This window comes from Pelodiscus sinensis, chromosome 6 (assembly GCF_049634645.1).
Source record: "Pelodiscus sinensis isolate JC-2024 chromosome 6, ASM4963464v1, whole genome shotgun sequence".
NCBI classification, from domain to species: domain Eukaryota; kingdom Metazoa; phylum Chordata; order Testudines; family Trionychidae; genus Pelodiscus; species Pelodiscus sinensis.
In genome coordinates, this window is record NC_134716.1 from 116,242,499 (window position 1) to 116,266,102 (window position 23,604).

Sequence of the window (23,604 nt, forward strand, 5' to 3'; positions counted from 1 at the left end):
CTCCAGCCATTCTGTGGGCCTGGGATCATAGAATAATAGGACTGGAAGGGACCTCAAGAGGTCATCGAGTCCAGCCCCCCGCCCTCAAGCTGCCTGGGAGACTGCAGCCACTGCCATGCACACCAGAGAGCATCCCAGGCAGGCAGTGTAGCTGGAACTGGAAGAAGAAAGAGTCTAGTCATGCCTCTTCCTTTCCAGCTCTGCTCCTGGCCCCTTGTCCCTCTTGGCATTTTAGGGAGGGGTATGTAACCATGTATGCCTCTCCCACATACCACCCCTGCTTAGGTTAGGGGAGTGAAAAATCCATACCCCTGAGCAATGTAGGTAAACCGACTTAACTCCTGGTAGAGATAGCGCTAGGTTGACCGAAAAATTCTTCTGTTGAGGTAGCTACTGCCTCTCCAGGAGGTATATTACTTATGATGACAGCATGTGAAGATCTCCACTCTGCCTTTGTCAGGGGCTGCAGGGACATGCCAGCCACTTTCAGGAGCAGCAGTTACCATGGAGATAATAACTCCAGCCATGACAGGTGAGGCATTTTAGAACTCGCTACTCAAATAATTAAATTTAAGTGTTCGAGAAATGAAAATGATGAAATGCACAGACCAGTCAAAACCCAAAAAACCCCACTTTGCAAGCAGTAAAAAATGTAACAACAACCCCTCACGTATAAGTTGGGTCGGGAGACAAGAGTGAAGGACAGTGTGTGTTTGTGAGAATGACAGACACACACAGTGTGTGAGTGTCACAGATTTGCATTGCCAAGAACCCTCCATCCCTTGCTCTCTGTGTGGAGATAGGGTACAGGAGTGGGGGAGGAGGGACACTCTGACATCAGCACCCACCTCTTCTCCCTCCCACACCCTGCACAGCAAGCAGGAGGCTCCCAGGTGGACAGCTACAAGGCAGAGGGAAGGAGTAGCATCACGGTGGGTGGAGGGGCAGCTGAAGTGCCAGCACTTGATAGCTTCCTGGTCAAACCAATCAGAATCCCCTGTCAGACCCGCCAATCCCAATCTATTGGTTGGTGACCACTGCTGTAAAGTTTCAAGTGTAGGCAGATCCGGCCCAAGCTACGAGCTGACCGGGCTACTGCCCAAGGCGCCCCATTGTAGGGGGTGCTGCGTGGGGCTGCTGGGCCGGGCATGGGTGGCACCGTGCATGCTCTACGCGCCCGGGGTGGTGCCACGCATGCACCGGGTGCCCGGGGGTGGGACCAAGCATGCACTGGGCATGTGGGGGCAGGGGGTGCCGTGCGCCTGGGGGTGGGGCCGTCCTTCCAGGGCCCGGGGTGCACGAATGGCTCGGGCCGGCCCTGAGTGTAGGCAAGCCTCCGGCTTCAGTTCCTGGATAAAGGCCAAATGAAGCCAATAAATCTCCTAAAAAGTTCAGCGATGGGCACTTGAGGAATGTTTGATCGGTATCATAAATACCAAAAAAATCTAGACCTAGGCAATAAAGACAAAAAAGTTCAGTGATTTTTTAAAATTTTAAACTGAAGATCAGATCTCACATGCCAAATTTCCATCACAATGGTTCTCAAACTTTTTGTACTGGTGAGCCCTTTCACACAGCAAGCCTCTGAATGCAAAGTTCCCCTCTAATCCCCCCTTATCAATTAAAAATCAGGGGTTATCTCTTAATGTAATGTTAATTTAATTTCCTTAGGGCTCCTGCTGTCACCCCCACTGATCCCCAGTTTGAGAATCTCTGGTCTAGAGACACTTTCTGAGCCTTCGAGTTAGCAGTGATAATGCTGAGGAGTCCTAAACTACACTGTGCTGCTTTAGTGACGATGCTGGGTTGACACAGCTATGAATGATGAAAGTCTTGTGGATCAATTTCAAGTATAGACATAGCCTAACGTAGGACTTCTCCTTTGGGAATGGATAAGCAGTCCATAGAGAGCTTGGACCCGCAGTCTTTTCTCAGGCTAAATTCCCTAGGCACTGGGAATTCTGCCCAAGAAAAGACTAAATGCCGCTGCAATAAATATACAAAAGACATGTAAATAATGTTAAGGTTATGACCTATGGTGTTAAAAGGAAGGAACTCCAAAGCTATAACCATACCTGCCAAAAATAGGAAACAGAGAACACTGAGATTTTCCTCTAGTCCCCAGGCCATTTTCTGAACCCCATTCCAATCATTTCAGCCTACTGGGGGAGTAGGAATGGGTGGGTGGGAGGGGAATGTCAATATTGTTTTTAATGAGGAAACTGAAGTCTCCACCTGCCTTTATGTTGATCTAGTGGTAGGACTCAGTAACTCTCTTCTTTCTGGGCAACCAGAAGGTGCTCCATCTCTCTGCTCTGATCCTTCCAAAATCACCCAGCCTTGGGGGCCTGCAGCCACCAGACCCAGCAGATTTTAGACCTAAGAAATCCCCCTAAAATCCGAGATTTATGCCAAAAATCGTGAGATTAGCCAACTAGGATTATGACTGAAACACTGTACTTAACTCATTGACATTCCATCTTTCATTTGTCCCTTTGGGCATAGGCATTGCAGCCTGATGGTTCATACGAGGAGTTCTAATTTCCAAAAGACAGCATTGATATGGGGTCTGTATTCTGGCTTTTCCTGGAGCATCCTGCTCAACCTCTATAATGCTACGAGCTGTATCAATGCTGTATAAGTAATATGAACAGGGCGAAGGTGCTTTGGGACCACAGACAGATGAGAAGGCTTTGTAAAACCATATCCCACCATATTCCTCCACTTTTTGTTTTTAGGTGGAGGGGTAAGACATTGGCACATTGTAATGCCTGAAATGACCCAGTTTTAAGATTGACACGTTAAGCAAAGCCTGGATCTGGCCCTGAATCTTCCAAAATATTAACTACTTGTTAGGAAACAGAGAAAGGGCACTTAGCAAAAGTAATACCATTTGAACATGGTTTTGAGTTATACAATTGTACATGCAATTTGGGAAATGGGGAACCTCTATGTTTTTCAAACTTGTGTAGCTTAAAAAATGCCCACAGAATTTTTAAATTTTCTGTTCACTTAAAACAAAATCTTTTTTGTTGCAAGCTCTCACAAACTAGGGTTGCCAGGTGTCCAGTATTGGCCCGGACAGTGTGGTATTTGCCGCTTCTGTCCAGTAAAAAAAAACAGAAAATACCAGACATGCGAAATATCCAGAAATTCCTGTTTCCCTCGGATGGAAGCTCGGTGGGGACAATTTTCCCCTACTACGTCTAGCGGAGGCAGGGGAGTGAGAGCATGGCAGAGGCGTAGCGAAGGGGGGGGGGCAAGAGGGGACACTTGCCCCCGGGCGCCACGCTAGGGGGCGCTGGGCTGGGGTAGGAGCAGAGCACACACTACTCTGGCCCACGTGACTCTGCACAGAGACCCGGGAGCTGACAATGTGATGCCTCCATCTACACACTGTAAGCTGAGGCAGCCAGGCCAGGCGGCAGGAGCGGCAACTTTAAAAGTAAGATTTCCTTACCCAGCCATCCTATTCCTCCAGTGCTTGGCTCTGCGGGGGGAAGGGGAGAGGGAGGATTTGATTGGGGCGGGGCACTCCTGGCACTAGGGATGCCTGGCTCGGGGGAGGGGTGAGTGCACTGGGATGGGGGCAGTGGCAGCCCATCAATACAGGTGAACTAGGCGGTCACCTAGGGTGCCAAGATAAACGACTGTTGAGGGCTTTGGAGGCGGGGGCGCCAATCGCGCATTTCACCTAGGGCGCCAGTTGCCGGCATCTCGTCTAGGACCGCTCCTGGATGGGGGACGCTGTGGGGGGCCTGGCTCTGATCATATCCACATAGATCATATCTTCACTAAGTGCTACAGCAGCACAGGTCTAGAACTGTAAGGCCATGTCTTCTACACTACAGAATTATGTCAACCTAATCGATGCTTAGCTTCTTGGGTCAGCGGAGTAAGTCCTCACCAGGAGCACTTGTATCCGTTCTATTGTCATCCTGGGGGATTGTGGGATGTCTCCTGTAACAGTCAGCCTAAGCAAAGTAGTGTCTACACACTGATACTGCATTGCCTAATTACATTGACCTTGACACTGTGACGCTCAGGGAGGTAGTGCTACTAAATTGCAATAGAGAATCATTTACATCTGCAGAAGCCAAATTTAAGTGAAGACTCTTCCAAAGCTGGGTTGACACAAGGCAGCTTACATTGTCTTAACTGTGTAAAATAGCCCAGGACCCAGGCCAGGGATAAGTGTAAACAAGCTCTGAATTTGTCAAGTTTCAACTTTCAGCCCCTGAATATGTTTCTATCTTTGTCCAATAATTTAAAGACATATGATCACATTTCTGTTCTTCATGTAGGGACTTACCGACTGTAATCAAGTCATCCCTTATCCTTCGCTTTGTTAAGCTAAACAGATTGTTTGAGCTGGTGAAATCTAGTCCCACAAGGCAATTGTTCTTGTGGCTCTTCTCTGAGCCCTCTCCAATAACTCAATAACTGTCTAGAAACTGCTCTCTCACTCTCTTTTTGTACCTTTTCCAACCTCCTTCACTCATCTAGACCTGGCCTTTTCTCTATCACTTCTTGCTGTTGTTGATACAAAAGCAGCACCTGTCACCAGGACTGTCCACCTGTGTGTCTCTGTATCAAGTAACTACTCATCTAGTCTGAAAGTGGGTATAGAGCCAAATTCTCCTCTGGAGTTGCACTACAGTTGATGTACACGAGGGAAGAATTTAGACTAATGGAGGTAATATCTTTTATTGGACCAACTTCTATGGGTGAAAGAGATAGTCTTTCACGGTTACACAGAGATTTTTTACAGGTTTGCCACAGAAGTTGGCTCAATACAATATATTACTTCACCCTCCTTGTCTCAAATGTTCAGGAACCAACACTGCTACAACACTGCAAATATCTATTCATCTATCACTCATCACTGATATCAGCACATTGACTTTCTCTCCTGTCTGTACCTCTTCATGTCTCTCTCTTCCTGCTATCATTTGCTATGTAATTGTTTAAAGTGTTTAGGAATACATTTTGCATGAAAGGCTCTCTACCAAATACAGTTGTCTTGTACCCTGTAAGCAGGGTTCAAAGTTGGGAATAAATGGGTCGTGGAACTCTACGCATTCTGCTTTGGGCTGGCTCTTCCATTCTGCTTTTGCCCAGGAGGCTTCTGCTGCACTAGTCCCTTCTCTTTCCCTTGGTGCATTTAGCCATGCTTACTAAGAGCTGGTCTATACACAGTTTTTGTGTTTAGTACAACCCTTTCGTTGTGGGCACTTATACTAGTACAAAGGTACTAATACAATTTGTATGGTTAATTCCCATAGTTTTAGATTAAAGACTGAAGTTTTATGGTGAACAGCTATATTGATATAAGCACTTTTATACCAGTGTATCTGCATCCACATTGAGGGACTGCACTGCTTTAACCATAAGAACATAAGAATGGCCATACTGGGTCAGACTAAAGTTCCATCTAGCCCAGTATCCTGTCTCTCAACTGTAGCCAGTGCTAGGTGCCCCAGAGGGAATGAACAGAACAGGTAATCATCAAGTGGTCCATTCCAGCTTCTGACAAAGACTAGGGACACCATTCCTATCCATCCTGGCTAATAGCCATTGATAGATCTATCCTATGTGAATTTATCTAGTTATTTTTTGAACTCACTTAAAATCCTGGCCTTCACAACATCCTCTGGAAAGGAGTTCCACAGGTTAACTGTGTATTGTGTTAAGAAATAATTCCTTTTGTTTGTTTTAAACTTGCTACCTATTAATCTCATTTGGTGATCCCATTTATCTGACCTTAAACCGATATCATTAAAGCATTACAAAAACTGTGTAGACAATTCTGAAGGACATTAAAAAAGTAAGCATGTGTTTGACTTATACTTGTGTATAAATGCATTCCTGGATTGGGAGCCGAAGGGTAACATTAGAAGCAATCAGATTAAATTAAGGAAAGAAAAATTTACCCTGGCCAGAGCTGGGAGTGGGAGGGAACCAGGAAAAACTATCCCAATGATGATATATAACTGGTTGTAGAAGAGTCTCACAGGTGAAACTCTTGTCACTTGAGCCCTTTGCAGCTAGATGGACAAAATACTGGCAAATACACTGTATGGAATAGGTATTAGTCTGACTGGATGGACAGTGTCCTAATAGGCCTTTTTTATCTTTAATTTCTGTGGCATTCAATCACACTGGATAAGTATGTTAGCTCAAAATAAAAAGCCCCCAGGTAGTTTCTAGCATCAACAATCAAATTATATTATCCTAACAAATTTAATGCCCTATGAGGGTAAATAAGGTCAGGTTCACACTTCTCTAATATGTATTGTTTGTCTCTCTTGTAGACTCAGGAAGACAACTTTGCATCAGGTCACACTGAGGTTTTTTTTTTTTTTTTTTGCAGTCATAAGGTCTATTTGCTATTTAAATGAAAGCTGCAGAGACTGAGAAAGAAGCAGAAAAGTGCCAAAAATGACATTCTAGCTCACTCTGAACCTTGTTTGCAAGCCTCTGAAATTAAACATTTATAACTGAAGCAAATTTAACTATTTTAAATCTTTTAATCTGCATGGAGTGCCACTCAAGTACATGAAATCTCCATTTTCTTTCTTGCCTTCTCTCCAGACAGGCTTGTTCCTTCCTACTTATTGTTACAGTATTTGTAAATATTATCACCAAGAGCTATTCCCAAAAGAGAAAAATAATTAATATTTGTTATTGATCCAATCCTAGCCCAGAAAGACCACGAAAATGGATCATCTTTGTTTATATGTGTCTGGTAACGATGTCAGGCCTCATTTTATCGTGTGTGTGTGTGTGTGTGTGTGTGTGTGTGTGTGTGTGTGTGTGTGTGTGTGTGTGTGTGTGTGTGTGTGTGTGTGTGTGTGTGTGTGTGTGTGTGTGTGTGTGTGTGTGTGTGTGTGTGTGTCTCTCTCTCTCTCTCTCTCTCTCTCTCTCACCCTGGTGCTGTTAAAAAAGCAATTAGGTTAACAGTGCCCTGGCTCCAACTGTCTGTCAAATGCTGAATTGCAATGCAAATTAACTCCAGTTTATCACTCTTAACTTTTCAAAGACAATTGCGTAACAGGAAAGTCTCCAGAAACCTCCATATGAATAGTGTCTGGAAAGAAAAGGTATAGTTTTTATTTTGTATTTGATTTCACTTCCATAATCAAATGTATTTGTCCATATTTTTGATGATGGATTTAATTCATATGTACAAATTACTTTTCTCTTGTTAAAAATAAATCAAGTTGGAAAAACAGCTTTAAATTAACCTACAGATCACATAGTTGAGAAATTTTTGTCTGTTTGTTAGTCCAAACCCAGTTTATTTAAATCAGATAATTAGGCCCTTTAAAGTCAAAGGGATAAGTTTATCCCATTCCCTGGAGTTGTATTAGAGATGAGTTTCACACCCAAGAGTAAATTGAACAGATACACTGGTTGATGACACCCTCTCCATTATCTGAATGACATTGTCATATCCCCGGGATATTTCAACATGCATTTTTTTGCTTCCTAACTGTCGCTCTTGGAGAAGAGGACGTATTTGGTTCACATCTACTTGCCAACGAATAAATACAGTAACATCAGGGGATGCTTTAATGGGCTTATTTATATGATTTAAATGTACTGGTTTGGCCTAACAAGTCAGATTTTATACAGTAACTATTAAAAAAAGAGAACACATACTTCTTTATTCTTTCCATTTTAGACACATGTCCATTTCCCTAAGTACATCTAAATCTAGCTTTTTAGAAAAATAAGACATGGAATTAATGATTGAAAGAGGTATAATATGGAAGAACCTGCCCCTGATTGTATGATAAATAGTGAAAAAAACAGTTAAAAACACAAAATATTTGCACTTTTTAATTGATTATTGATTTAATCTTTTTCTTTGTGACATTTAATAAAGCCATACAAGGACAATTAAATAATTAATTTATTCCAAATAATACAATAAATTTCACCTGCAGGGCTCAAGGTACTTTACAAAGGAGGATAAATATTTGTTTCCCCATTTCACAGATAGAAAAACTGAGGTGCAGAAAAGATGAGGTTTCTATTGAAGCTAGTGGCAAAATCAGTAGCAGAGCTGGAAGAAGTACCCAAGTCACCTGAGTTCCAGTTTTGTGCTCTGTCCATTGGACCACATTTTGTCCTGGCACAGCACATTGCTAATTACCATTCTTGTCACTCTGGTTTGTAAATATAGGAATCTCTGCATTACTATTATCAAAATAACTAATAATGCAAACATAAATCACAATAGAAAAAGTGATGATTATAAAGGAAAAATTATACCCCTTATTCACCGTGAACGAATGGTTTGAATCCACCTCATTTATAGTAGTTTGGACAGCTTTTGACATAAAACAAGAATGTAATGCACATGGTAATAGGTGTGTCTATCTAATCTGGTCTTTCAGTATCAGCAGAAGCAGGGAAAGTATCTCTCAGTTTATCATATATACCACAGTGATAAAAGGTTTTGAGATTCTCTACACTGCTATAATAAAAAGAGGAGACAGTTTAAAAAAATAAGGTCACCTCTGAGGCTCATGAAAGAGATATTAAAAGAAAGAAATGTAATTTATTTTCAATTTTTCAAGTCTCCGAAGTGACCATTAAAAAAATTGCACTGTACTGGAAAGTGCAGCAAACTTAAAAGCTGATGCCCTGGCTGCACTATATGGCCATTAATCCTTTGTTACTTCAAGGTTAGATTACTGCAATGCACTCTCCATGGGGCTGCACTGTTCAGAAATTGCGGAGTGTGGTGGCCCATGTGTTAAGAAAAGCTTATATTTACTCTGAAATATAATTTTATGTATGTATGTATATTTCTGTAGCACCTAGGAACCCTAAGCATGGAACCTACTGGGCTTGGTACAGAAGCAGAACAAAAAGTCCAACTGTTCAGGGTGAAATTTCTGGTGTTTATCCTCTGATTACCTTCCCTATAAAGCCATAAATCAGCCTTGATAAATTCTTCACCTAAATGCCCTGAGCAAAAAAAAAAAAAAAAAAAAAAGGACAAACCAATCATAGGGACAAAGGACAGGTGAATAGGTTTTATTCCCAGGATGGTATGTTTTCACTAGAATTTTTCAAGACAGTTCTACAGGCTTGGCTTCCAACTACCTTGATCCTGCCAGTAACACAAACAGCTTTTGTGCATGTGAATAGTTTCATTGGAGTATTGAGTCCTGAGGTGTGTATTTGCAGGATAAGGCCTACTACATTTGAGTCTGCATTCTTTGTGCATCCAATGCACCTGGAGAAGTCAATTCCAGGAATGCAGTGCATCTACAGTATGTATGTTCTAGGACGTTTTAGAATAATAACTCTTGGGCTGTCTGTGTTTTATGGGTTTTGTCTTGTTTATTTCACTGAAATTACTTTGGAATCAGGTTTGTTTATAGTAGCTAGTGTTCAGAGCATGTGATTTTAGAAACATGGGTCTGTTTCCAACTCTGCAACTGACTTTACAATATGACCTTAAGCAACTCACTTGTTGGTCTGGGCCTGGTCTCTGGCAACACTTGCACACATGAATAATCCTATTAAATCCTATGTCAGTGTTTGCAAGATTGTGATTTTCAGGATTAAAGCCCAGCACTAGATCTGGGTTGGTCTCCAGCTCTAGTGCTGTGTCATCACATATAACCACTGTGTCTCAGTTTACCCCTCTGCAAAACTGGCATAGTAAGCCTGACTTGATGGGGGATATGAAAGGCTTCATTTATTAAAAATGTCAGGTTCTTTGAAGCATTGCACTATATAGTGCAAAGTGTTGTGATGATGTTTTATTAATATCCATGGCTCATTTTCCTCACTTGTAAGAAAGGGTTAATTACACTTACCCACCATTGAGATCCTCTGATGACAAGTGCTGTACAAGTGCAAAGTGTTTTCATTACATTTTACCTAATGTCTTTCTTTGGCTTTACAAATTAACTGTTGATTTAGTTTATAGATTTTTTAAAAATTGCAATTTATTATGGCATTTATTTATTTTACACAACCACAGTTGTAGGCCTCCCCTCCTGTGGTCAGATACAGGGCCTTTGGACAGACACAGGGAACTGCATCAAACAATCCTATTTCAGGATCTTTGTTTTACTTTTTCTGGGTGTTTTCTACACCCTCTTTTCTCACCCATCTGAAAAACCATCTTTTTGCATCCTTTGTGCAAGCACCTCGTATATATGTCTCTTTAATAAGGGCCCAATGCACAGCTCCACCTGACCCCAACTAAAAACAAATCTGCCAGTAACTTCAATGCAAAGAGAGCCACAAATTACAGTAATAATCCAGCATGCAGAAAAACAAAACAAAAAAGCCCAAACTGAGTCTGCAAACTCTTTTTTTGAATGTGAAAGCAAACCCTGTCGATACAAATATCGAGCAAGCTACCCCTCACCGCAGCATCTCACTGATAAATATCCTCTTGAGTTCATCTCCATGAGCAATTATTTCCTTGGTGCACTGTATCTTGATCGTGGTTTGGTTTTTTTTTAAAGAAAATTAATGTATTTCTTGAATGTGATGTGAATTCTATGCACTTCCCCTACCCGCTCCCCTCCTCGCTCTCCAGACTTCAGAAATAAAAAAATAGCTTTTAGAAACCCGATCTGTTGTTTGCGCAACACAATCACTTTTTTTTTTAAAGCGACAGGGTGTCTAGACGCCCACGTGATTGGGGGCCGGGGCTGGGCAGCGATACTGCGCACTGCGAGTCACCGAGGCAAAGCGGCGAGGAGGGGGGAAGGAGAGGAGGAGGAGGAGGCTGTTGGCTGGCTAGAGAGCCGAGCTGGCGGACGGCTGCAAGGCTATGGACACTGCTAGGTAATAGCCACCTCACTTGGGAGCCCCCCTCCTCTTCGCAGGCCACCCCCTCCAAAAGACAAGGAACTCCCCCTGTCGCCCAAGGGAAGGAAGAAGAAAAAGGTGTGTGCGTGTGGGGAGAGACAGAATCTTCTGCAATGAGCGCTCTGTGAAGGAAGAAGGGAGTGGAAAAAGGAGGGGAAGGAGGAAAAAAAAAGGCAAAGCAACCCAAGCGAGCCAAGCAAAAGGAGCTGCTTTTTTCCCCCGTGTGTGTTGATAGCCGATGCAAGGACTGGAAAGGCTGCCTTGGAGGAGGAGAGCTGCAGCCAGAAGGGAAGGAAGAAGAGCGAACGGCTGCATTAGCATGTACTAGCGAGAGAAAGAGCGAGACAGAAGAGAGACTGAAGGGGGGGGGGGGGGGCAGGTGATAATTTCAGCGCCTGTCATTCATTATAGGATCATCCCTGCCACTTCTCACCCATCCGTCCTTTTATTTTGTAAGGGTTGGGTGGGAGGAGAGGTGGGGGCAACTGTATTTTAAGAAAAACTGTCCCTACCTCCTGGTCTTTCTGAAAGGCAGCCAGGGAGAGGGGAGCGGAACCAGCCTTTTGGAAGGGAAGAGAGACTCCCACTTTTAAATATATATATATATATATATATATATATATATATATATATATATATATATATATATCTTAGCAGCCGCCTCGACGATTTTTTTGGTGTGTGGATTAAAATCTTTGCTAAGAAGAAGGGGAAAAAGCATCAGGAAGACTTGGGCGCTTTTTTAAAAAGGATGTAACATTCTTGGGTGCATTTTTTTTAAAAAAAATGTAAGTTTTTGTGATTATTCAGACGTCCACATTTTAGTTTTTTTTTTAAATTATGAGTTCTTTTGGCTCTTTCTTTTTAAAAATCCACCCCCTCTTGTAGAAAATCCTTTTTTCCCAGTCCCCTTCCAAAAAACTCTTATTTTTATGGAATCTATGGATATGTTATTACTAAGGAAATAGGGGTTTTTTTTTTTAAATCGTGTGCCTTCGTTTTGCAACACAGTTTTTGGGGGATGGGGAACATCTTGATTTTTTTTTATCTAAAACAGTCATCCTCATCTGAAACCAAATGTGATCTAGAGATTTTGCAATCACTTTGACAGACCTGCAACACAAGAAGATCTGTTCTTCCCCTATCTCTTTGACGGGGGAGCATGTTTTCTGCAATTCTTCTGATACAGTGAACATTTGATTTCTCCCCTCCACCCCATCTCTTTTAGTTTCTGTTCTCCCAGTTCCTATTTAGAAGTAGTTGGTGAGAAATTCTGAATAGATCTGTATGAAACTGTAGGATTTCCAGCGGCTTTTTGAAGGATTTAAGAGAGACAGGAACAACTCCAGCCCTGTAAGAGACTGGCGTATGTTACAGATTGCTTTGGCTCTTCCACAACCTCCACCGCCACCAACCCTCCTCCCCACTATATCCCTATCATTTCAGGCTGCTTGTGTTGGCTGCCTGGACTCGGATCCCGGATTCTTCATGATTTGCGGACGACATGCTCGTTTTTTAGCCGGGAAACCTTCTTCTCGTCCCGCATGTTCAGGACCAAACGATCGGTGCTCGTCCGGCGACTCTGGAGGAGCCGTGCGCCCGGCGGGGAGGAGGAGGAAGGAGAGCCCGGGGAACCAGGAGCGGACAGCCGGGCGCATGGGGCTGGAGGCGGCCGGGGCTGTTGTATGGGCAAGTCGGGGAAGATCAGCAAAGCTCACCTCGGCTCGGAGGCGGAATTGAAAGCGCTGACCCACGCGGTCCTGAAGAGGCTGAAGGAGAAACAGCTGGAGGTGCTCTTGCAAGCGGTGGAATCCAAAGGGGGCACGCGGACCTCCTGCCTCCTCCTGCCCGGCAAGGTGGACTCCAAACTGGGCCAGCATTGGTACTCGCTCCCTTTGCTGCTGTGTAAAGTATTCAGGTGGCCCGATCTCAGGCATTGCTCGGAAGTGAAGAGGTTATGTTGCTGTGAATCTTATGGAAAAACTCACCCGGAGCTGGTTTGCTGCAATCCCCACCACCTCACCAGGCTCTGTGAACTAGGTACGCCGGAGGGCAGGCATGTGCACGGGTGGGAAACTCCCGAGCTGGGGTGGGTGAGCGGGTAGGAACACGGGAACTGCCGTATGCACAGAAAATAGGGACATAGGGGTGGGAGTCCAACACTGGTTCTGAGGATGGTTGGATAATCAGCGTCTATTGTCCGCGTTTGTGTCACACAATAGCCGAGGCTTCCAGGTTTTTTTACTCTGGCAAAATTCGCACGTCACCCTAGGAAGGTGCTTGGAGTTCGGGTTGCAATTTTTAGCCGGCCTCTTCCCTTGCAAGGCGCTTCTTGCACAGCGGGTTTCCTTTTTTTTTTTCTACCTGCAGTAAAACAAGGATGTGGTTCACTGTTGTCTATATGGAGAAGGCTGTGTACAAAAAAGGAAACCCTGTAACCCTTCAGATGCCTTGAACCTTTCAAACGATATTCAGCAGTGAATTTTTGCTTTAGAGAGGGTTGATAATTTGCAGAGAGGTCCCGGCGAACGAGCCAGACGTGCATAATCTAGATCTGCTTTGCTTTGGGAAATGGATCCCTGGAGTTTAGGTTTAATAACTGAATTTCCAGCCAGTCTTGGATTTACACAACAACCCAACTTTTGGACGCTAGTGGTTCGCAAATTCCCCCCTTAATATGAGAACGCATAGTTTAAGGATTGCAGTGTATCTTTTGGAAGCATGCTTCTCTCGCCTCCAGTCAGCAGAAAAGACTCAGAAAAGTTATCCGCCCGGGACCAAAACAAAAAACAAAAAAAAGGTTTTCAGTGCCTTTTTGTCGGTTAATGGAAATAGGGTTTTTTTGGCACGTTTAACTCCCGTGTTATTTACTCGATGGCCTAAAAGAGCGATCTCTGACTTGCATTTCATTTCCCCCTCCCCGTCTTTAAACATTGCAATTACTTGTAAACTTTGCTTAGTTGGTGTAGAATAGAAATCATCCAGTTCTGAGTAGAGGGGAGAAGTGGGAGAGGGCAGAGGTAATTGGCAATACTTGATTTTTTTTCTTGCCCTTTTTTCTCTTTTCTGTGAAATGTTAAATGTGTGTGCAGCTAGCAAGGATTATCTGGCAGTCTGGATCAGTTGGTGATTTCCAGTGCTGGAGTGTTTTAGCCGAGCCAAGGAGGCCCTGATCAGACAGCCAGAGTAGCAGATAGCAGGGAGACTGGCGCCAGGCGGCCCCTTTTGTTTATCTGACAGCTAAATATCAAGGCAATCACCGCCTAGCTGCCCTGCCTCCAACCCCCAGAGCTAAGACAAACAGTTTTGCTAAAAGAATGCCACTGTTATCATAAGTTCCTATCTTTTTTTCTCATGGCTCTGCCTTTATTTTCTCTGTGCTTTTCTAATTCCAGAGTCTCCCCCTCCACCCTACTCCAGATATCCAATGGATTTTCTCAAACCAACTGGTAAGTAGACTTTTAAAAAGTAGGCTACTGTCTTCAGATAAAAAGGGAAAACATGCCTTTGTCAGGGGATATGTCTCCTTCCATTGTTCGATTTCTGCTGCATTTCACTTTTTGGCTGTTTCAGTGGGATTTTTGACCCATTGCCACCCCAAATGATTTAATATATACATTGGTTAAGAAAACCTCTAGTTTTTAAACCCAGAAACTATAGTAAGTAGTTCCTTTACATTGTTGACTTTATTAGATGTGCTTGTACCAAGAAACCTGAAAACTCAGAATGGGAATGCCCATAAAAATAATGTGAAGGGTAGGTTTTGCCAGTTTTGCTTAATGAACATCTACAAAATGTATAAAGTCTTCCTAAGACTTTACAATTGTTAAGTATTAAGTGAAAATGCATAACTTGTCAATTCACTGTATTTGAATTCTAATGATCTTGGATTGGTATAAGGTACAGCAAAAGGACATTAGATTTTGTTGGCACATCTGGTTGTATATAAATGTTTTTTTAAAGCACCTGTAATTATTATCAAATTTTAAAAAAATATGGAGGAGAGTTAAAATTTTCTAACAGCTCTTCATGCCTGTTGCTTGTAATCCAATGGCACAGTGCCAGGGCAGAAGCCCATCTGAGGCTGGCACCAAGCTCTGTTGCGGTTGTCTGCATAAACTTCTGGTTGGCAGCAAGCTCGCCCTGTGTTAGATAAATAGGACTGGCATCCTGGAAGGAGGAGACAGATTTAGGGAAAATCGGAAATGGGGCTAAAATCAGGGAGGTGCTGAGCTCCACCTTCATATCTCTTGGAAGATGACTGAATCTAAAATATTGATTATAGAACTTATTGATTATATTGATTATAGTCTTATATTGATTATAGTCTTTCTGTTTGTGTCCTAAAGTTATGCAGCACCATATGGCAACCTAGTACTTTACTTTTAAAAAGGGAGTTTAAAATAGGTTTGTTCCCATAGAACAGTTTCAGGGCTGTTTTTCTAAAATAGCTGATTTTCTAAAATTATTGCTATTCAGTTTGGGGTTGGCTAGTTTCCGGAGTTCAAAAAGTGTTAAAACCCCAAGGGGCTTGCCTGGTAAGTTTCTCTTTCCATTTAAAGTGTCTTTCAGTAAATGCTCTTAAAAGGGGGAAGGGTTTGCTGTAGGGTATGAGGATGTTTTAGGAAATTGGGATATGGACATGGGGCCCCATCCCACAAGAATGTCTCTTGTAACATCATCTCTTATTGAAATTAAGGTGCCCTAGCCAGTGCACCTCTTTAGGAAAGTACTTAGTGTCTTTCAGTACTGGCTGCTGTTAACAAAGTTCAATTTTTCCACTGTAAACTCTGATTAACTTAAGGAGTTTTCTCTGTGCCATGTGGAAACAGGCACAGCTGTTAAATAAATGAATGGATTACAGAGCATATAATATTTTGCCTAAGCATGAAAAAACACTAGACAAGTGTTCACTACTTAATGTGGAGATATCAGTGTTGTTATATCCTATATCCCTTATAAGCAGTAAGCATTTACTAGTTGCTTTGATTTTGTTTCTTTACATAGGCAAAGAATCTATTGAGTAGTAAAGAATTTTGTGGTTGTTAGAAAAAGAGTTATCATTTAGTCAGTTTATCAAATGGATAACAGAATGGTCTGATAGAACCTTCACATGCTAAAATTTGCATATGTAATTTTTCCCTAATAATGACTTTTGCATAGGGCATAAACTAATTTGTAAAGGGATCAGGAGGGGCTATACACCTATAGGAAAGAAGAATAATGATTGCCTTTAGTTTCCTGGAAACATTAAGGTTTAAACTATTAGCAGGTTTAAACTTCCAATCTACCTTTTCAGGACCTCATTTTCAGTTAGTGGAATGATACATTTATTCATTAGCAAGTGTTGACATAAGGTAGTAAAATGTGTGTAAACAGAAAAGCCACAGAACATGAATGTGCCATTTCGAAAGGAAAAGCTCTTCCTATCAGCCAATAGGAAGTGATTAATACTGCCAATCGGAAACTCAAAAAACAACTGGTTGCTCACTAAAAAGTTGAATTAAAAAAAAAAGGTCCGTTTGGCAGTTGAACTTTGAGTAATATAATACATGGAACAGCGACAGAGACAAGCAGAAGTCTATAAGTCTGTCATTGCAGGTGGTGCTTACACTTTTTTGCTTCCTCTTTTATCAAGGCTAGTGTGGAGAGAATGAGATACACAGACATTATTTTATCTATTGTTGCAATCTCCTGTGGCAGAAAGAACCAGAACCGAGCTGGGATCTCACCAGGTTTCTGCATTCCTGCATTTCCAAGCATTGTGTGGAATATTGCCTAAAGCTAGTGAAGTGAGGAAAGGGATATATTAGCTTACAGTGGAAAGATGTTTGAATATGAAGCAAGCATTTGAAGCAAGTAGAAGTCTTGTCCTCACTATTCACCAGCATTTCACCTTTAGGGAAACATAGAATGTAATAAACTGTCCAGGGTTGGTGAAGCCATTTTACTAGCACCATTAAAACAGCAAAGGTCTTTCCATTTACACTTCAACAGTCTATAGAGAAGAACCGTCTGCAGATACTGCTAAGAAGTGGATGTAACAGTAAATCTGACCTCTCACGGAGTGTGATAGTACTTGGGAAGTCAATGGGGAGCCGACTATCCAATTAATCAATAGTTTAGGCTTATCAGTTAATCTTGTCTTGTCGACTACATGAATTCCCCTCCTCCCCCACTACCTCTGAATCAGAGGTGGCAAGGGGAGCAAGCAGGATCCAGTTCCCGGGAGGATTCACCTGCCCTCTCCTCCCGCACTGCTGCCTCTGATAGAGAAGCAGCAATGCGAAGGGTGAGGGGAGTAGGCTGGAGCCTATGTGTGTGGGGAGCCAGCTTTCAAGCCAGCTCCGCACATGTATTGGCTCCATGGTTCTGTAAGAGGCAGCAGCACAAGGGTGGGGCAGCGGAGGCTGCCACAGAGTAGCCCCTGTCCATGGGAGGAGTCTGACCTTCCCACTGTGCAGCCTCTATCCCCCAGGACAGATGGCAGCAGTCCCTGTCTAGGGGGGATTTGAGCTCCCCAGCGCATCAGCTGATCCGTCTAGGATGGTTCGGGGCAGCTGCCTCAGGCCCCATACTTGAGGGCCTCCACCGTGGCCATGTCAGCTGTCCTATGGATGGGACAGTCCTCCAAGTTAGCTCCAGGGACTGGGGCAGTTCTGAGGTATTATCTGCAGGTTGGGGGGACCAGGTGTGGGGGCAGCAGCAGGAGTCAGGTTCCCCACACTCACCACAGTGGTGAGAGCTGGAGCTACCCAGCAGCCTGCTCCTCTCTGCCTCCCCACCCATTTCCCAGCTCACTGTGCTCTGCTTCACCATGGCTTCAGGAAGTGGAGCGCCCCAACTGGTTTCCCCCATCCCCTGAATTGCTGCCATACTGAAGCAGGGCACAGCTGGCTGCTAGGTAGCTTTGCCTCCCACTGTTGTGATGAGTGTGGTGGTGGGGACCCTTGCTCCTGCCCTGCACTAGCCCACCCCCAGTAATCAGGCTCAGGTCTTGAGGGCAAGGGGTGCAATGGGAGTGGGAAGAGGTGGAGCAATGGGAGAGATTGGGGAAAAGGATGGAGTGGGACGGTGCAGGGTGGGGGCGGGGCCTGTGACAGGTGCCCTGGGTCTGGTACCTGAGGCGAGGGGAGGAGGGGATAGAGGATTGCCCTGGGCTTCCAGTTAAGGATATCCCTGTGTTGCAGGTGGGGAGAATAGGAGGTGCCAGTTAGTCAAAAATTCTGGTTCGCTAAGAGTTAGACTTGCAGTGTAATGCCAGCTTGCAGAGAACTGGAATACAATGAAGTGAATAACGGTATAAAATGGTGCACAGGTGCTCACCAATCCAGTGCTGCTCTGCACTGCAGAGTGGTGGGTTTGTTGAAGCACTTACATGTATACTGTTTTCTATACAGTAGGTTTTCTTATGACTCTACATATCACTGGGCAGCTTGTGGTGTACACCCAGATCACTAAAAATACACTGAACACTTAAACTAGACTGAACATATTTAACGTTTGATTCAAAAGGCACTTCAAGATCTTGCACTCAGGATCATCAACATCAGTTACCGTTGTGGAAGTAGAAGTTGTAGGAGATTGAGCTGACTCTGTAATGACCCTACGAAACCCTGGAAGCTGCTTTTATTATTATTATTATTATTATTATTATTCATTAATAAACCCCTGGTATCAGCTTGCTTAATTGTCTACCTCTTTTGCATAAAAGTAGAGTGCAGCGGGTGACAATTGCATAATGTTCTGGGGCTGTGTACTAAATTAAAGTTGGTTACTAGATTAAAGATTTGTATTGGGAGTGATCAGAAATTCTGGTTAATAGGCCTTTCTGGTTGCTAAGGTCCTGAATAACACAGCTTTTCCTGTCATACATACATACACAGTTGTGGCAAGATCCTGCAAGTCCTACATATGTGCACAACTAACTCCCAACTGATGTGAGCAGGACTAATGCATAAGGAGGGGTTGCAGGATCAGACCTTTACTTAGTATTATTCATGCAAGTATCTAAAAGTTTTTATAAATATGAATGAAGTCTTCAAAGCCCCCCTTTAAGTTAGCTCTGTATTAATACAATAGCTGTACAGATGGGTCAGCTAAGAGTCAGGAACAGTTGGGTGACTTAGTCAAGGCTACACAAATTTCGAAGAGGCCTGACGCCAGTGCCCAAAATAGCATACAGATTTTCCCCATTTTAAAATGATTTTCCCCAGTTCTCTTCAATATGGCGAACTGTATTGTCCTTATGAAGATTCTGAATCCACAAGTCCTTTGTTCTTTCCTATTAGCCTTAGTAGTCATTTTATCTGTATATGGTCTTCAAATTCAGACCACAAATAAAAATGCTCATTGGGGATGGGAGATTGTTGGCAATGTCAGATATGCAGAATTTAAGAGTCAGTGTGGTGTAGTAGTGGAGTCTCCATCCCTAGAGGTGTTTTAAGTCTCTCGGCTTGACAAAGCCCTGGCTGGGTTGATTTAGTTGGGATTGGTCCTGCCTAGAGCAGGGGGCTGGACTTGGTGACCTTCTGAGGTTTCTTCCAGCTCTATAATTCTATGATTCTATACAGTGGACTCTAGAGAGGCCGACACTGTGTACCCAGCAACCCTGGGTTGCTGTTCCATGCTGATGCACATTAGCAGACTTCATGGTTCGCATCCATGAGCTGGGTAACTATGACCCTTCCAAAAGCAACCTGGGGCCGGGGGAATGGATTTCCAGTGCCAGAAAGATATTGGTGGCCTCGCATGTTGCTTCTCAGCATGCTCTCCTGGCTCACAGCTCAGGTGTTGTAAGTTTTGTGAAGTGGGCTGGGCCTGCCATTTAATTGCTGAATTAAAGGTCCTACCCTCTTTTCTCTTATTTCCCTTTTACCCCCACAGTGGTTGTGTATCAGGTTTTATATGTTACCTCTGGGAGCAGTCATGGTGCAATATGAGGTGCTTCCCCTCGCCCCCTTCTCCTAGCAGCTGAGGGTAACTTAGCTCTGGCTCAAACTCTTCACCCCCTTGCATGAAAGAGTATAGAGTGTGGCCACTAGACTGGATGGTCCGGATCTCTACTGGATCTATCTCATGCCTAAACATTTGAAGAACATGATTTCATGTCCATTGGAAGTGGCTCACTTTACAAAGGAATCTGGAGTGAAAGAGCTAACATGTAACAACCTTATGCAGCGTAGATAGTGCTTCCTACCAGCCAGAGTGCTCAGATGTGGTCTCTGAATGATGCTAACTAAGCATGTATGGCTCAGCTAGCCAACAGTTAATGCAAGGAATGGGAAAGGATCATCGCCTCTTTCATAGCCTATGCTGGATGGTTTTGCCAGTATGGGATGTAAGAGGGAATATCAGTGCATTCAGTAATGGCTTATCCTAAAATGAGGCCTGTGATCCATTGCTGTTCTTGGTGTAAATGAATCGATAAAAGGAATTTGCTGTAGGATTTTATGAAGTGGGATCAATTGAATACTAGAGAGGGACCCAATGAAACTCTGTTTGGAACTTCAAGCATTGTGCAGAGTTATGCTATGGCAAAGGTCCCAGGTTTAGGGAGGAATCTGAATGTGCAACCTTGATGAAGAATCAGAGAGCTATTTTTTGTGTTTGAATTCAAGCTGTAGGGTTACTTACCTCCACAGCAATGTTATGGTTAGGATTGTGTGTGTGTGTATGTGTGGGGGGGATTAAATTAGCAAAGGTGGACATATTGCAATACCTGTCGCCTGCAGTCTTGAGAAATAGATCCAAAGTTACTTAAAAATATCTGATAGAAATGTAGCCGTGTTAGTCTGGTGTAGCTGAAGCAAAATGCAGGACAATGTAGCACTTTAAAGACTAATAAGATGGTTTATTAGATGATCTAATAAACCATCTTGTTAGTCTTTAAAGTGCTACATTGTCCTGCATTTTGCTTAAAAATATCTGTCTGGATTGCTAGCAGAAGAATCTGGTTATATTTGACCCTAAAGCAAGATGACTTGTAAGGGGCAAATTATTGCTTTTTGATGTATGGCACAAGTATCACATTGACTCTCAAGTGGGAGTGAAACATGTTCAGAGGCAGATTAGAGCTGGATATGAAGCACTAATCTGTAGTACAATCCAAGACTATATATTTCATGCCTGCATTCAGAAAGATGTGAGTGTGCTGAGGGAAAGTATCAGCAAAAGCATTTGAAAGTGATCTCAAAGGAAAGATACAAAGATACCTGTTCAGATGTTGACAGGGTTAAAAAATAGCACATTTCCTTTGAACGTAGAAAACAAACTTTAGAAAGTGTATAGTATACAATATTTCACAAGTAAATCCATTTCCTGTCTCCTCTATTGTTTTCAGCTTGATTAAGTGTATCCTGTTAAACTGTGTATTCCTGGTATGGATATACTTTACTCTGATAAAAAATGAGATTATACACACACATACTTTTTCCCCATAGGTTTTTCATATTGAGTGCTTGGAAAAAAAATGTGGGGAGGACAAAAAACTCTATGCTATTGGTGCTGTGGCCCAGGCTTTGAGATGGTTTGTAGTTGAAATGATGCAATTTAAGGTGTCTTAATTTTGCATATCGCACTGTGGCAACTTGCCAGGAGCCTGAGGGTTTCATATTCAGTTAGATTTTTTTCTTAGCTGCCAATGCTGTCAACCACTATTTTCTTATATTTGCGTCTTCCTTTTTTTATTACAATTGCTTGTGAGGGTTCATCTGCAGTTAAACATTTGATCAACCTTGACTTAATGCTGGACACCCAGGGGCCAAACTTTGCCTGTCCCTGAATTAACACTTCTAAATGTTAAGAGGAATAACTAATGAGACAGATTCCTTTAATCATAAAAACCCCTTCAGTGAATTTGGTCCAATCAGGCATGTTAGGTGCATACACAACACACTGGGAAGCAAAGTAATTTACAATCAGCAGAAAGAAAAATGTATAGTTGAGTTCTTAATATAATGAGGGGAAAAGACAGGAACAAAGGAGTTAAGTTGACACTGGACTATTTGTAACAAAAGTGGAGGATTTTTTTTCTCTCTTGAAGGTTAATATTAGGGATGTAAACCGTCCGGTTAACCATGTGCCATGGGCCTGCTCACTGGGTAGGTAACTGGTCACCTGTTTACATCCCTTGTTAATATTTTCATCTTAACATTGTAGTTTTGTTCTAAATTCAAAGTACAAAGCCATCTGTTTAAACTCTTACCAAACTCTGATAACTTTACTTAAAAGATGGCAAGCCTGATTTCATTAACCTGTGACTTGGACAAAAAGATCCCAGCCCTTATGTCATTTTTGCATGCATTGAGTAATGATTAAGTGGTAGCGTAGAGTTTAGACAAGGGTGATGAGTTTAGGGTGGATATATTATGATGAATGGTGGTGTCTGTGCAGACAATTAGTAATAGCTTCCTGTTGAACACTTTGGAATGCACGTTCTGCTCTTTGACGTTCTTTACCGCGTGCTAAAAAACTAATATATACTCATTTCTTATTTTTTTCCCCTTTGCTGCAGCAGATTGTCCAGATTCTGTGCCTTCCTCCACTGAAACAGGGGGAACTAATTGTCTAGCCCCTGGGGGGCTTTCAGGTAAGACACATTATTTGTGGTGAGCTTTACTCACTCCAGCCTCCTTGTGCATCCAACGCTTCTGTTGATTTGAATGAAGTAAGAATGATGCCGGGACAGTATAAGATTATGGGTCACTTTCAAAGGGAGAAGTAGGCTCCTAGTGCCCACTAATTTTCAACAGGAGTTAGGCACCTGGGGACAAGTGGACCTGTGGGGAAAATTTAATATTGGTAGTGGTTGAGTACAGGGTATAAATTACTTATAGAGAATTGAGCAGGTGAATACCACTATATTCTTATTTGTGCCTTATTTACACAGGTGGCACATGGATTTCAGTGAGGCTAATTGTGTAGATAAGATAACACGGAGTCCGGTGGCACTTTAAAGACTAACACGTGTATTAGGGCAAAAGCTTAGAATTTGACTGGTGGTCTTGAATCCTTGTAGGGTTTTTGTTTGGTTGTGGTAACTAGTTTTTGCACCGCCTTCTAGCTATAGCACATTCAATAATGGCATCCGTGGTCAGTATATTGTACCTTTGCATGAGGACATCTGAGCCAATGAATGTTTTCCATTCCAGCCATTGTGTTCTTGTATGATACTAAGCAATGGTTGCCTGAAGACTGTCTATAATAGGCTAACAATCACCTGAGAAATATTAGGGGAACTGTGTCTGCGTTTTATGTATCCCGGGCTATATTATATCTGTTTCTGGATGGACTGGCAAGGTGATAGAGAAGGCACATAGGAGCCCATGCCGAAGGGGCAGGTAAAGACAGTATGGCTCTCAGATCTGCTAGCCAGCTGGCTAACAGCATGATCTGGGGATCTGTTGGGCTGGATACAGCACCTGCACAAAGATTGTTGTGTTGGGAGGAGAACACTTGACTGCACCTTTTGTACAGGTGCATGAAAAGACATTTCCCAGTCCCCTGCTCTTAGCATCCAGCAGACCATTTTGGCCTGTTTTTCAGAGCCGGGAACTTTAATGAGACCTGCAGATCAGTCCTTTCAAAGGTATAATACCTTATTCACTTCCTTCTTTTTCCCAGAACAGCTTTGCCTTTCAAGAAATATATCTGAGCCTTAAATGCAGTTGCTAATACCATGACTTCATAATTTGTCTTAAAATATGAACCTGCATGGTCTACTATAGTTGGAAGGTACTTTCCCTCTGTCAG

At 42.9% G+C, this 23,604-nt stretch overlaps 1 protein-coding gene across 3 annotated transcripts in view; it reads left to right on the top strand.

The window, feature by feature from the left end:
* The first annotated feature begins 10,715 nt into the window (after positions 1 to 10,715).
* Positions 10,716 to 23,604, top strand: part of SMAD7 (SMAD family member 7) — a 41,718-nt gene continuing 28,829 nt past the window's right edge. The window contains exons 1-3 of one of the 3 annotated variants that reach the window (XM_006136740.4): positions 10,716 to 12,891; positions 14,247 to 14,300; positions 22,367 to 22,441. In XM_006136740.4, the coding sequence (XP_006136802.1) occupies positions 12,396 to 12,891; positions 14,247 to 14,300; positions 22,367 to 22,441 (625 nt within the window). In that variant the 5' untranslated portion in view covers positions 10,716 to 12,395. The remainder of the gene's footprint in view (positions 12,892 to 14,246; positions 14,301 to 22,366; positions 22,442 to 23,604) is intronic. The other 2 variants (XM_006136741.4, XM_006136742.4) reach the window with 2 other exon arrangements.